Source organism: Corapipo altera, unplaced genomic scaffold (assembly GCF_003945725.1).
Source record: "Corapipo altera isolate COAL_440 unplaced genomic scaffold, ASM394572v1 245, whole genome shotgun sequence".
In the NCBI taxonomy this organism is placed as follows: domain Eukaryota; kingdom Metazoa; phylum Chordata; class Aves; order Passeriformes; family Pipridae; genus Corapipo; species Corapipo altera.
Genome location: NW_020885060.1, coordinates 111,241 through 126,568, shown reverse-complemented (window position 1 = coordinate 126,568; position 15,328 = coordinate 111,241). Strand labels below are relative to the sequence as shown.

The following is a 15,328-nucleotide window of genomic DNA, read 5'->3' as shown; positions in this document are numbered from 1 at the left end:
AAACCTTCAGAAATCCTCCTCTGAAAAGTGCACTCTTAATTTGAACATATGAAATACCACCCTGAGCCACCAAAACACAAAAATACAGTATAATTAAGTTTCCTAAATTATTATTTTTCTTTATATTTTACGATTTCTACAGAATATGTCCATGCATCAACACCCAAAAATAACCTCACGGAAACCAAAGAGAAACTAAAGAAAAGCTTAGAAGAGCAATGCAGGTGACACAAAGATATTGCCACTCCTGGTGTTCCCTGCCCATCTCACCTGGAGAGCAGCTGGTCCCATCATCCTGCAAGGTGAAATCTGGGAAACACGAGCACTTGTAGGAGCCCACGGTGTTGATGCACAAATGCTGGCAGAGCTCCCCACCATAGAGGAGACACTCATCCAGGTCATCTCCAGGCAGGCTGTTTGACAGTTCAGCTTCACTGCTGATGGACAGAGCTTCGTTGTGTTCTTCCCTCTCTGAAACTACAACAGAACAGCACCAGTTGGTTCTCTGATGGGTGTTTTTGCAGTGGGACTGGACAGAATGGGGTGTTTGGTCACACAAACTCCAAATAAAGGTGGAGCTACCCAAAACAGTTACTCCAAGGGTAGAGCAAATGGACCCATCCTAGAATAACACCACTGTGCTGAAGGTCCACCTTCTCCCTCTGTAAAGCTGAAAGGACAGACATTTTACAGGAGCCACTGAGAAACAGGGAGACTCTAGGAGATCACAAGCTCCCCTTTCACACTGACTGCCAACACCCTTGCTACTGATATTTGAACCAAGGTATCACACTGAAGCCTCATCTGAAATCGGCCCCACTGAAGAACCACACTGAATTTCAAATTTCAAGAGAAAACCACACCCATTTGGTTTGGAAACTCTTCTCAACACCACAATTTATTGGCTCCTTCTGTACCAGCATCACCAACAGCCTGGGAGCCACTGAGCAGTGACATGGCTGCCCTATCCACTGCTTTTGAACACAATCCTTTTCCATCCCCAACCAAGTCTGACAAGACTTTTTGTGACACCAAAACAAATTGTTCAGCGAGTTTCTTAGCCAGTTTTACTTAAATAAACCTTTTCCCTTGTTGGTGAGAGAAAATACACATTTAGTTCATGAGAACAGAGACCAAAATTGTACCCTCACATATGCAGGAGGTTACCATGAAACTCGTGTGACAGGTGGGTACAGAGTGATGCCAGAGAGAACGTGATCTTGGGCTGAGCCTCATGGCTGTCCAAGCTCCAGATTTGCCATGTTCCCTTTGTCAGGCCTCTCTGGCTGCAGGATTTGCCTCAGCTCTTCAGCATCACTATGTTTATATGTTTAAAGTGTGAAAGCACACTTGCAGTGCTCTGGGGCTGTTCCAGAGTGTGCTGTGAGGAAGCTGCCATTCTGTATGAAAATCTGCTCCCAGGATGTTTCATTGATATCACAGTCCATGGGATTACTTTGAGTGGACAAAACTCATCCTTTGCTTTATACAGAATCCTGCAGGATTGCTCCTGCTAAAACACACCTTCAGTTTGCTCCTTATGGAGGGCTGGTGGAGGCCTCTGGGCTGTGTGACTCAGGGGAAAACCAAACGCCAAACTGCTCAAGAAGGTCTGTTTAAGGATCAGAAACATCCACATATTCTTTGCTTTTTTAAAAGTGTTTTAAGAACAAGTCTATACTTGATCTGAGGGGCAAAGCAACTGTTCACATTACTCCTTCCAGCACCTCCCTGTATGACCTTGTGACATACAGACCTTGTCTGCAATGTCTCCAAATGATAAATGGGCACTTACCCTTCTCAGGAGTCACTGTTGGCAGAGGCTCAGGATGCCTTTTGATTTCTGGATGGATGAAGTGGTCCCCCCCCTCACAGCAGGACAGCATCACATGGCTGCAGGGGTAGCCCAGGTTGATGTTGGACTCGCAGGTTTTGCCCTCACTCCTCAGTCTCAGGCCCAGATTGCAGCAGTCACAGCATTGCTGCAAAGGAAGGGCACTGTCAGGAACAAGGATTTGGGAGCACTGGCACAGACTGCCAGGGCAGTGGTGGAGTCACCAACCCTGGAAGTGTTCAAAACACATGTGGATGTGGTGCTTGAGGACGTGGTTTGATGGTGAACATGGTGGTGCTGGGTTCATGGTTGGACCTGGTGATCTCAGAGGGCTTTTTCAACCTTAACAATTCTCTGATTCTGTGATTTAATACAGCTTCAGGGATGAGCCCCCACACATCTGGAACTGATCTGCACTTCCCTCAGCATCTGGAAAAGCACTTTGGGTTTAGACAGTTGCAAACATCAAAGCTTTACTTGTGCTTGTTTTTGCCATTCTGCACAGAGGGGTCAACTGCAGCCCCAGTAAACACAAAGTCTGGCTGTGCCAGGGATTTCAGCAGCTCCACGTGCAAGGAAGGAGTGGTGCCACAGACCAGCTCCTCCCAGCTCTTGCACAGCCATTGCTTGTGTGTGGTATGAATAAAAATCATAAAGAAAACAACACAGATCTACACCTCTTAGCATTAGAGCTCAAGAAATGGTCAGTTGTTGGACACAACGTGACAGGAATTGGAAACAGCCTGCATGGACAGGAGGATCAGCAGCACCTGAGCCCTGTCAGGGTGTCAGGAAAGACTCTTTCTCTCTGCACCACTGCCCTGCAAACCTGCTGTGACCTTTAATTACCTGACTGTGCTGGGCACATCCTGCTGAGACAGTGGCTGGAGGAAGGCCAGGGTGTATTTCCTGAGCTATTTGCCTTCCTTTTCCTTCCTGAGAGCATCCAAGCAGCAGCAGCTTTGCTGACAGGTTGATGCAATGGGGCCTCCCACCTCTTGCAGTTTGCTCTGCTGCAGGTGGCAGACAAAACCTGTCTGGTGCTTTACTGAGTGCCATACAGACCCACTGCACAGTCAGGCCACAAAACCACATCAGACAAATGATATCAAATTCAAAAAGACTATACTGTACATGCAGAGAGGACACCTAACCCAGCAGGGAAGGTGAGGAGCTGGGAGTCTCTGCTGCAGAGACAGCAGGGGTCGTGTGGGAATTGAAGATGCTTGTCTGGATTTAGATTTAAGTGTCCTCTTATATTTATATATTTTAATATCTTTTTATATATTTTAATTTTTTATATATATATACATTAAACTGTCAGATTAGTTATAAAATCTTTCCCTCTGCAACTCCTCTGATAATCATCCACTCCAGTAACTCAAAGTTTGCAGCTGCACTAAAACAGCCTCTCTGAACCCAGAGAGGTGATTTCAGTCTATCCAAATATTCAGCCAGTGCAAAGGATCAGACACAGAAAAGAAGGGAATGATTTGAGCTGGCACCAGTGAGCTCTGCCAACAGAAAGTCCAAGGCTGGAGAAGCAGCAAATTGAACTCAGCTCCCACTTCCCAGGACGGAGATCCCCCACCTGAGGAGGGCAAGTAAGAGAAGGCTGGAAGAGCATGGAAATGGGAAGGAATCATGTTTCATGATTAGCAACCCCAGGGGGGCATTCCCATTAAATCAGAGCCTGTCTCCCGTAGGGAAATGGGAAACTCATCCACTGACACCTCAATCTGCAGAAACTCCTCCACAAAGTCACTTTTTTCAAGACTCAAATGCTGCAGCTTTGGGGTTTCTTGAGCATTTCACACACAATACACAGCGTTGCATGTTCAGCCAATACTTATGGCTACAGCTCATGGTTTATGTCCCTGCTTCCTAACCCGAAAAATCCCCAAATATCATAACTAGCAGACGTTACTCACATTTGCAAATATGCACAGCCAGAAGGAGTTGCCTTTACGTGCTCAAATACATGTTTGTGAAAAATTTACAGTACAGGTCCTGAGGAAGATGAATTATTTTGGACACTGAATAGCTAAATCATCTTTCCAAAAGAAGTATTAAAAAACCCCAACCTAGCTATAATGGATTGTGGTCGTGCTAGAAAAGGGAAAATTCCTGTTTCCTTCCTCCCCAAATCCAGAATCCTCAAACTCAAAATTTTATGGAAAGAAAGAAAATCCTATTTTCTGTAACTTTTTAAAATTTTGTCTCCATTTTTTCAGCTTCAATATGCCAAACAGAAGTTCAGGGTAGTATGTGTTATTACCAAAGTACTATAAAATACGTAATATTTGCCTTGAAGAACCTGGCTTCTTTCAGTCATAGTTTGATTCCCAATTTATCCCATGTGCAGGTGTGATAGGGAGTGTTAAATCAGTCAGACACCTTTAGGTACACATATTTTCCAGGTGAACAAAATGGTCTCATTTTCCAGTGGAAAAACTTGTTCGCTGAAAAGTTCCTTCTACAATGCAAAACCTTGAATGCCTTGATCTTCTATCAACTACTTTCTGAACTCCACAGGAATTCTACGGCTGATTTAATAGAAAATACAACTATTTTAACCTTCCAATTGAAAATATACCTTGAGAACCATTCTGTGGTTCACACCTGTCTATGTTCCTCTCACAATTATCTTTGCTGGAATCCAGCATAACTGGATTTGCTATGGTGGTATCTCCATCCTCTAAGAAAAAATCCCTAAGCATGTATTTTTTGTATAAAAGGAGAAAACCTTTCTTGTGATACAAAGCATTACAAACCTTTGTATGTTTGATTATATAAAGTTTGATTATTTTCAATTACAACAGTACATATTGTAATACAAAAGAAACACGAAGTCTCAACAGTCTCGATGTTTATTGATTTAAATTCTTTTTTTTCAAGCAGTAGCTGCAATAACTGAAGAGCTGAATGGGCTAAATAGGTGAGCAAAGCTGTTCCTTCAGTAATTTTACCATTTCAAATGGTTTCTCTTGAAGGAAAACATCCCACTGGAACTGGCACAAGGAACCATTCCACAAAAGTATTTTGTCCCGTGTTTCAATTCAGACAGGACTGAGGGAGTTATCCCTCTCCACCTCTTCCTGAGGAATGACTGTATAATCGGACTTACTCTACAGCTTGGGCTCTGCCTGGCATGCAAACAACCCCTGGGGAAAACCTAAGAATAACAATTCTCTCCCATTTCAAACATTAATGTCTTCTCCCAAATGCACAAATTCTCTTTTTACTCTACTGATACACTGCAGACCCAAATAAACAGTAGTTCTGGAAATGAGAAATTGGTATAGCTAATTAAACTTCAAACTCCCCAGTAGATGGCCATGGATTTTGCCTCCCCAGTGAACAATTATTTGGGAGAATCACCGATGTACCAGGACAGACAGAACTAATCAGGTTCCTGCTGAGACCACGGAAGCTGCATTTAAGCTCAGCTCTAGCCCTGGACATTATTATCAGAGGGAAACGAATTCCAGAATGCACCCTTCTGGTGGAAACAAGACAAGTGAGCAAGCAAGCTGCTGAATCTTCAAACTGGTTTAAATTGGTTGGGCTCCAGTGACTCTCATAAAGCAAATCTCATTTATCCAAGTGGGGGCTGTGGCTCAGGGTTTGTGATTTGCAGAGTCGGTTAATGGGCTGCCTTTATTCATGAGCAAAAACTTCCATCACCATCTAAATGCTTGTTCCTCTAGTCCACATTGTGTTTAACTGAAAAATGGGGTCACAATTCAACACTGGGGCCAAGTAAAATGTCCAGTAATGGGTTTTGCATTATATCTTCAATTAAGTTTTGCCCCATCATTTTCTAAATTCTTCTACACAATAGATATAGAAACTAAAATGGACTTTTCAGCTACTTCCAAAGTGAGGAAGCAAAAGTAATACAGCCAGTTAAGTCTACAGAATGGAGATGGAAAGATTCAAAACAACATTACTGTAAAATTTTAAAAGGGGTTGTAAACCTTAATGCAAACAACCTAATGTCCCTGTTACATTCCTGCAACCTTATCTTTTCTGTGCTCCATAATAATGCATGAAACATTTCCTGCTAAATGCAGGAAATGAGGACACCTCACGCTGAGAACAAAACCTGCAGAAGCAGCAGAGCAGCTCACCTTGTAGGATGACCCTGTGCAGGGGTCACCGTCCTCGGGGCCGCACGTGTCGCCCTCCTTGGCAGCGACCATCCCGGCCAGGCAGCTGTTCTCCCGCACCGTGGACACACAGCACTGCTTCTGGGCAATCCTGCAGAGGGGCAGGGAGAACACACCAGCATGGCATGCAAAAACCCCCCGAGCTATTGGATTCATAACACATTCCACATATTTGGTCTCTCCGACAACTGGGGCAGAGGAGGGGCAGGGACTGAGCTCTGCTCTGGGGGGACCAGGGACAAGACTCAAGGGAATGGCTAGAGCTGTGTCAGGGCAGGCTCAGGTTGGATCTCAGCAAAAGCTTCTTCCCCCAGAGGCTGGTTGGGCACTGCCCAGGCTCCCCAGGGCAGTGGGCACAGCCCCAAGGCTGCCAGAGCTCCAGGAGGGTTTGGCTGATCCTCTGGGGCACAGTGCGTGACTGTTGGGGATGGGCCTGTGCAGGGCCAGGCATTGGACTGGATGACCCTTGTGGGTCCCTTCCAACTTGACATATTCTGGGATCCTGTGTGATGTGTAAATACCCCCCTGGCCCCCAGCTTGTCCCAGCCATGGTGTGTCACAGGACCAGGGCAGGGCCCGTCCCTGTGCTGGCACTGCCGAGGCCCCTCAGTCCTGTGTCCAGTTCTGGGCCCCTCAGGACAAGGCAGACATTGAGGGGCTGGAGTGTTTCCAGAGAAGGGAACAGAGCTGGGGAAGGGGCTGGAGCAGCAGGAGGGGCTGAGGGAGCTGGGGGGGCTCAGCCTGGAGAAAAGGAGGCTCAGGGGGAACCATCTGGCTCTGCAACTCCCTGACAGGAGGGGGGAGCCAGGGGGAAGTCGGGCTCTGCTCCCAGGGAACAAGGGACAGGAGGAGAGGAAATGGCCTCAAGCTGCACCAGGGGAGATTTAGCTTGGATATTGGGAAAATTTCTTCATGGAAAGGGTTGTCAAGTACTGGAACAGGCTGCCCAAGGAAGCAATGGAGTCCTCATCCCTGGAAGTGTTCAAAAAACATGTAGATGTGGTGTCTGGGGACGTGGTTTAGTGGTGGACCTGACAGTGCTGGGTTACCAGGTGCACTCAGTGATCTTATCCAGCCTTAATGATTCTCTGATTCTATGAATATTAGCATAATACAGAAAGTACCACTGGCCTTTGCAGGAGATATTTTATTTCTAGTAAAAGGTGTCCTGATAAATGCTCAAGAAGTCTTGTGTTTAGGTCACTGTCTCTCAAAGTCTGGTCACCAATATCCCTCACAACTCATCATTGTTTGTGTGACAGTCTCTCTTCCCCATGTTTTGTTTCTCAGAAGTATTTTGGAAGGTTTCAGAAATCAAAAACCAGACAGAAATCTTGTTCCATGGAAAGTGGGGAAAGAGAAACACACCTGTACACACTTCCTCATTCACCAGCCACAGGGCTGAAGCCCTGGACAGGGCTGGAGGAAAGCATCACATCATAACACACCTATGAACTCTCCTTTATACCACCACAGAGTGTAGCCTAGAATTTTAACTCTCCTCTAACTTTGGTTATCAAAGAGAAGGTTATGGGTGACTAGATCACTGTATATGAAATACTTTGGGAATGTACATTTCCTAGACATGGTGCTTCAAATCAAACATTTTAACAAGATTCAGTGAAGGCTGACATGATGAAAAATCTAAATGTCAAATTCCTAAATGGATTTTAGTAGATATTCATTGAAATACTAAAATACTCTTCCCCACTATTTTTAAGTCTATAGTGGATTCCTCTCATTCAAAGAGGGATGTGCCTCCTTCATACATATACAGAAGGGCAGATAAATCCCATAGTGCCTTTGGCTTTACTCTGTAGCATCATTTAGGTTAGAAAAGATCTTCAGGATTAATTGCCAACTGGAGAAATACAAATTTTTGAGCAATGAATTATTACTACCCAAATGTATTCAGGTATCAGTAATATAACTATTATTTCTTACAGAAGACATCCAAACTTTCATTACAATTTAAAAACCAATCAAAACTTACTATTGTCTGTAGAAATGACAAAATGCTACTAGAAGCATTTTTATATGCTCAAAGTATTTACTGTATTTAAACACTGAAATCTCTACAGATTCATGTTCTCTGAAATGTGACATTTAGCCATAAGAAATTCCTGGGGCACTGGAGTGTCATTAGCCACATTTTAGTATTTTTTACCTATCAGCACAGCTCAGTTTCAGCTCCTCTAACCCCGGAAAATGAACTGGGAACAGCGTTAACCACATTCTCTTGGCTTTTATCTTCTTCACAAACCTACTCTTTGCAGAGCAAATAAGTAAGTTTGTGGTTCAAAGAAGCTTCACAGCATTTCTGCTTCAGGAAAGAGTTAATGAGTTAAGATCAGTGAATGTTTTAAACTGCTGTGAATCTCTAACTGGGACACAGTGTCAGCAAAGAGCAGGATCCGTGCTGGGACAGCTGATGCAAAAGCCACCCAGATAAACATTGCTCTGTTATGATAAAACATATCAATTATAAGATAAAAATTACTATGCTGGGTCAGATGAGATTTCATCAAGCCTAACATCCTATTTCTGACACAGCCTGGAAGCACAAGCTCTGGGAGTATTTTTACATCTGACTATCAATTGATTATCTAAAGATTTCCTGTTCTTGCTTTAGTTTAAGTTCAGTCATCAAGTTACTGCCCATGATCTCATTTAGGCAGTCCCAGTGTCCATCCTGCAGCCCATGTTGTGGTCTCCAAACAGAGACAAGTCAAGTTGGGACATGAATGTCCAGAGACATCAAGATACATCAACAAGCAGCTTTAACAATGAAGTTTTTTGCCACTTGAACACCCCAAGAGGGCATTTGGAAACAACCTCGGTCTGCAACCTCCATATGAACAACTTACAGCAGACACAGGGGAAGCATCACTTCTCTGTGGGGACCAGTGACAAGACTCAAGGGAATGGCTGGAGCTGTGTCAGGGCAGGCTCAGGTTGGATCTCAGCAAAAGGTTCTTCCCCCAGAGGCTGGTTGGGCACTGCCCAGGCTCCCCAGGGCAGTGGGCACAGCCCCAAGGCTGCCAGAGCTCCAGGAGGGTTTGGATGATCCTCTGGGGCACAGGGGGTGACTCTTGGGGATGGTCCTGTGCAGGGCCAGGGGTTGGACTGGATGATCCTTGTGGGTCCCTTCCAGCTCAACATATCCTGGGATTCTGTGACTTGTTTGCCTCAGCCAAGAATATCAACCCTTTGTCATGGTGATTGTCACTTGTAAACCCAAATATTTATGGAAAAGTATGCTGGCAGAACAGGAGCTAATTTTTGAAATTCGTATCTATCTTCGATCCCCATCCCAGGAAGTGTCCAAGGCCAGGATGGGCAGGGCTTAGAGCAATCTGGTCTAGAGGAAGGTGTCCCTGCCCATGGCAGGGGGTGGAATGAAGCTTTAAGGTCTCTTCCAACCCAAACCAGTCTGGGATTCCAAGACTTTACTTTTTACCATCTTTAGATAGTGAGTTGAGTCAGAGGCAGACTCTTGGGAGCCTGCCTTTCTTCCAGCACCCAGATGGTGCCCCGGGGCTGGATCAGTTCAAGGTCACCAGCCCTGCACACTGACACTTCTCCCAGTGGCAGTAGCAAGTTTTTGTCCTGGCTTTCAAGGTTCTGAGGCCACATATTTGAATATTTTTTACATTAAATATTTTCTTTAGACGTAACATTTATAGGTGGGTTTAGATCTTTAAAACAGGGACACAACTGAAATTTTAGAAGTAAAACAGCTGAACCCCTCATCTCTTATTCCTTTAAATCCCAATAGATTCACAGGGACTGAAACATTTAGGATCTGGCTTTTTCATCTAAACACAGCCTCAGATGTGCAGGTGCAACTCATTAATGTATTGGATTTGCACCTACTTAGGCCAAGGCTGGAATTTTTTAATCTGTCTTGACTTCACAGACAGTTGGTATGTGTCAGTTATGTCATGCCAGACCCCAGTGGGGAGGATTTTCATCTCCCAGTGACTTCAGAAAGGCGTAATGATGCAAAATTTGATAAAAGTGATTATACCAAACCTTTTCAATGCTGTAAATGGTGGGATCACTCCTTGAGAATCTGAGTCTGGAGTAACTTTGCCTTCATCTCTCCCTAAGGCCTGTTTCAGACTAGGGGGAAGGGAATTGGATGAACTGCAGCCAGTGGAATATTGAATCCATGTTACTCTGCACCCACTCTCCTTCTCCTGCTGTGCAGGAGCCACCAGCAGCATTATCAGCAAGATCCCCCATGTAGCTGAACACAGGCACCACAACCAGGGGCCATTCACCCTGGGCAATAAACACACCATTTCATGACACAATTAACAATTGTACACTGCATTTAGCACTTGACAAAGGGAAGCCAAGCTCTGCCCTTCTATTTATCTGCAACTCCACAAATGTGCTGAGAACAGGGAAAAAAAATGTCCTCTGCTCACATAAGAGAGGAAAAAATCTTAACAGGCTTTTTTTAGAATAGATTTTAGGGAAATGTAGGGGGAAATCCTTCTTTCTAATTTGCCGTGACACATTGCCAGTCTACCAACAAATCAGACCATGAATGAAACCGTTCTCAGCCTCCTGGACATCACACAAATTATATTTGATTTCTCCTAAAGGACTGTTCTTTATTTTAACCCAAAAATGTTGGGGGTTGCCTCACATACCTGCAAATGTCACCATCCATTCCACTCACAGGGATTTCTGTGCACTCCCCATTGTCTATGGCCCACTGTTGTCCAGCTCCACAGCAGCTCTCAATCAACTCCTTCGTGGAACCTGTGTAAAACATACACCCAGAATTTTTTATATGGAATGGATTGGGTTTAGCTCTGTTTCCTTAACTGAGGAGATCTTTAAAATTGCAACAGTTCAGCCTTTTATTTTCCTTTATTTCCACATTTCATTTGGTTAAATGCAAAAAAAGAAACAGGCAACTGATACCTGAAGCATCTTGATATAATTGATCACCTGGTGATGCCTTTCAGGAAGGAACAGCAGAAGGAAATTAGAGTTTTAAATACAATAAAAGACATAACTGGTTTAAAGAAAACTCCACATTTGACATCTCTGAACAAAAAAACCTGTGAAAAATCATGCTTGGTTACCAAGCTGTAACAGTGTCCTCACTATCACAGGCTGGATTAGCTGACAGTGTCCCAGCCCTGCAGGGTTCAGGTGGTTTAAAACCATAATGAAAAGGGTTTGAGGACATAACTCTGCCTCTGCTAATGAGCTCCTGTAAAACACTGGCACCAGCATGCAGTGAAAGAGATGGATGTGCAGAATTGCTGCACTAGTTTTCACATTTTTTCTTGTGGATTTCCAGCTAAGATGTAAATTTGCAGGTTACAGTGAAATATGACTTAATTTGCAATATCCTACATCCCTGCTGGATAGAACAGACTAGGGCACATCACACTGAGCAGGAACAGTGTGTTATGGAGCCTGGACAGCAGTTTGCTTCATGCTCTGGGGTGCAAACACCAGGCACTGCCACAAACCAGCTGAAGAGATGCCAGTGCCAGGATCCTGCTCCATGGGGCACCGTGCTGGGGTATTGGGAACATCCCTCCTGCAACTGCTCCTGCTCTGGGAGCAGTTACACAGGTACCAGGAGAGAAAATGATTCAGAGACACCTTTTAGAGGGACATGAGGTGCATTACAAGTGCTTGGGGGCTGTGATTTTGATCTACATGTCAATGCACACAATAAAGATGATCTATCAGGCTCTCCAGAGTCCATGGCCCTGTGCTGAGCTGGAACAGCACCTGCTCTCTCCCTTGGCCCATCAGAAGTGCTCCAGTTCCTCTTAAAGCCATTTACATGGATATAAGGAACATTTTGTGCTTTTTAATCATATTTCCAGGCCAGTCTCTGGCATGGTTTGGTGTTACCAATGAGAAGGAAGAAAAGAAAACCAGCCCCAAGTTGATGGAAATGTGTGGGTGCAATGGACCTTGGGTAGCCCCAGAGCTGAGCTCTCCTTGCCCAACGCCCAGCACTCCACACTGCAGAACTATGTCTTTTCAAGAATCCATAGCCAGTTTTTACATCCATCACTTCTGATCGATCTAAATCACTTCTGCTTGCAGCAGGAGGGTGGAACCAGTTTCTCTGCAAGGATTTTAGGAAAAATGCCATTGCTGCAAACGGCCCTGCTGAAGGTGCGACGCTCTCCTGACAAGACTTGGCAACAAAACTTAACAACTGGGAGCCAAGCTCTGCTGGTCTGGCCTTGCACAGTTTTGATCTGTCAGGGAACTGCATTCAGGTTGGCAGGAGGACTGTGCAGTCATCCCATGTGAACCCAGCCCCAAACCCTCTCCTCCTGTGTGTTAACAGCAGCATTACAGGGCAGCTCCTCCAACACATACGGTTTGATGAAAAAGTTCATTGAATCCTTACTTTTGTCTGCATTTGGTACATGGTACCAAGTCAATATTTCCTTGCAAAATTGTAACACTTAACTATAAGTGAGGCATTTTTAGAAATGGCTGTATCTCAAAACAGCTGGGCATCCACACTGCACCATTCAGAAAAACACAGACAACCGAAGTTGCCAAACATTTCTGTTGCCACAGAACAGCAGAGTGGAGAAGGCTGGAAGGGAACACAGTGGGCCACGCACTTAAAACAGTTATTCTGTGTTTCAAACAACAGTGGGAGCACTTTTTATAGTGTGTTGTAAAACTAAGCAGTCATTAGATAGCAAGAGTAAGAAGTTTAAGTGGAGTGCTGTCTGCAGTGTTAAAAAATATTGGCGCTTACACAAATGGTTTGGATTGGAAGGAACGCTAAATCTCCTCTCCTTCCACCCCCCTGCCATGGGAAGGAACACATTACACTAGACCAGGTTGCTCCAAGCTCTCCCCCACCCTAAATAATACAAACCTCCCCAGCAGAAGGCTATTCCTTTGCACTTTCAACTGTTAATTTAGGAGAAAATATTAGATTTTGGAAACCAAAAAGGTCTCCCCAGTGTGGCTTGCTTTACAAAAAGCAACTAGGAAAAAGAAAGCCATACAAAATACAACGTTTATGATCGTCAAATGCTCACGAGAAAACAACTTTAAGGAACTGTATCTAAGAGAAAACAGTCTGTGTAAAATTCCTTCCCCATCAGTGACTGGGATGGATGGGTGAGGGGAGGAGGTTACACAGTGACAAGACACAGCTGCAAGCACCAGTGCCCAAACCAGTGGCACCCGTGGCCTGGAGCATCAGCCCCTGCACCCCCTTCACCCTCTGTGCCCCCCTCAGCCCTCGCCCATCTCTGGGTTTCGTTGGTGCATCAATAAACAGGAACCCCAAAAACACAGTCACAGTTTGATACTTGTCACTAAGAAGGAGAGTTGGGCTTCCAGGACAAAAATCAACCTTTTTGTGCCCACAAAATCCAGCTGTGTCACTGCCCGGGGTTCCAAAGAGCAGGGGAGGGGTGTTACTGCCAGGGAATGCTGTGGGAAAATCCCAGCTCTGCCAGGGCACACAGAGCTTCATCTCCACCCTGAGTCCTCACTCACATGCTGAAAACAATTAGGAGCAAGGGGGCAGGAGGGTGCACTTCACCCTATTGTGAATTTTATTTGTTCTCTTTGGGGAGAAACAACCCAACCCCGATTTGAAGCCACTTTGCTCTCCCCCCGTGTGGCCCAGCTGAGGGGGTTTGGTGACCAAAGCCATTCCTGTCCCCCTACACTGCCCCAGTCACCTCACAGCCCAGGGCACCAGAACAAACTGCAGCCAGCCTGCAATCCATGCAATGCCTTCACTTCACACAGCACATTAACAATGGCAAATATTCCTGAGCCCTGAGAGCTGTCTCAGGGGTCAGAGCTGCTCTGTGACACGAGAGCATTGATCTGATCAGTTAAACTGGCAGGAAATACACCCAGCGCCAGGTAACTACAAAACATTGCTATAAAATACTTCTTTAACATCGTTTTAATTCACTCCCTTGATGGAAACTCCACTCATTTAACCAAGCACTGAAATACATTTGTTGCTCTTGCTAGAACACAAGAATAGAGCAGAATTTACTTATCTATATTGCAGTAATCTACATGATTTATAATGCAAATAAAAGTGAGTTACTCATTCCTCACTAAAGATTCAATATCAGATTGCTCTCCTGAAGAGTCACACTATTAAACAGTCATATTTGCAAAACATATTCCCTTTTGTTGTGATCTTATGAATAATTAAATCCTGAATGAAGCTATAATAAAATGATCAAATATTGCATTTTATCTCAACCAGGAATTTAAAAAAAACACCTAAAATAACTTATAATAGGGCTCACAGTCATCACAGTCATTAGCCTGGATTCGTAATATTTTAATTCTCCATTAGCAAAACTAAATATATACAACTGGATACATGCACAGGACTGAAGATCACAGAGCTTCTACTCTGGATGGAGACTTTCAGCTCTATGTATAACAGACTTTGAAATACTTAAACATTCAAACAGAGCTTTGTTTATTCGGGGCTTCCATTATATTAAGCAGATTTAGAAGCAGATTTGCATCTGCTTAGGGAAAACAAAGTAATTTTATTTGAGAACTCCATAATCCTGATTTTTTTAACACTGTATGACTCTGATACTTCATAGAGTAATTTCATGAGACACCTGTTAATAGATAATTTGCTATTTATAGATTTCTTGACTAGGGAAAAAAAGCCTAATTTCTGTCAGGCTGTATCACAGAACAGCAGCACTTCTTGCAATTCAGGAACTCATTCCTGCAATTATCACTTTGAAGATATGAACTGAAGAACATTCTGGCCTAATCTCCAAAATTGGTGTATTCTCTTTTTTTAAAAACATTGAGAAATTAATTCAAATATTTAGAAAAACCTTTTCCTATCAAAGAATTTTAACTCCTCCCTGTCTGTGCTTTAAAGTTGTCTCTATGACTGATCCAATCCATTGCCTCCCACCCACTCAGGGACACATCCAGGTTTTCCATAGTCCTATGACAGACATCCTAAATCTTCGTTAGCGAAGCCTAGCCATGATGATGATGACAGACATGCTGCTAAGCAGGAATTTCAGCCTTCAGCTAGAAAAATCTGCTATGGGTTTAAAAATGTGTGTATTTTATAAAGCATAGGCTAAGCTCAAACATCACACTGAAGAAAACACACAATTAAAGGCTACTTAATTGTTTCCTCCCACTGACATAGTGACCCATAGGTTTGTTAGAGCAACAAAGGAGACAAAAGGGATTTTCAAAAACCTTCCTCCCCTTTTCCCTCACAGTGTTCACAAATTATGTTTCAAGAGTGATAAAACATCAACTCTAGAAGGTCAAGAAG

At 44.1% G+C, this 15,328-nt stretch overlaps 1 protein-coding gene across 2 annotated transcripts in view; it reads right to left on the bottom strand.

Moving 5' to 3' along the window:
• FBLN2 (fibulin 2) overlaps window positions 1-15,328 on the bottom strand; it is a 111,844-nt gene that overhangs the window by 25,697 nt on the left and 70,819 nt on the right. For both annotated transcript variants that reach the window (XM_027668966.1, XM_027668967.1), the window contains 4 exons: window positions 10,671-10,782; window positions 5,968-6,097; window positions 1,796-1,982; window positions 271-477 (listed from right to left, as the gene is read on the bottom strand). In XM_027668966.1, coding sequence (XP_027524767.1) covers window positions 271-477; window positions 1,796-1,982; window positions 5,968-6,097; window positions 10,671-10,782 — 636 coding nt within the window. The remainder of the gene's footprint in view (window positions 1-270; window positions 478-1,795; window positions 1,983-5,967; window positions 6,098-10,670; window positions 10,783-15,328) is intronic.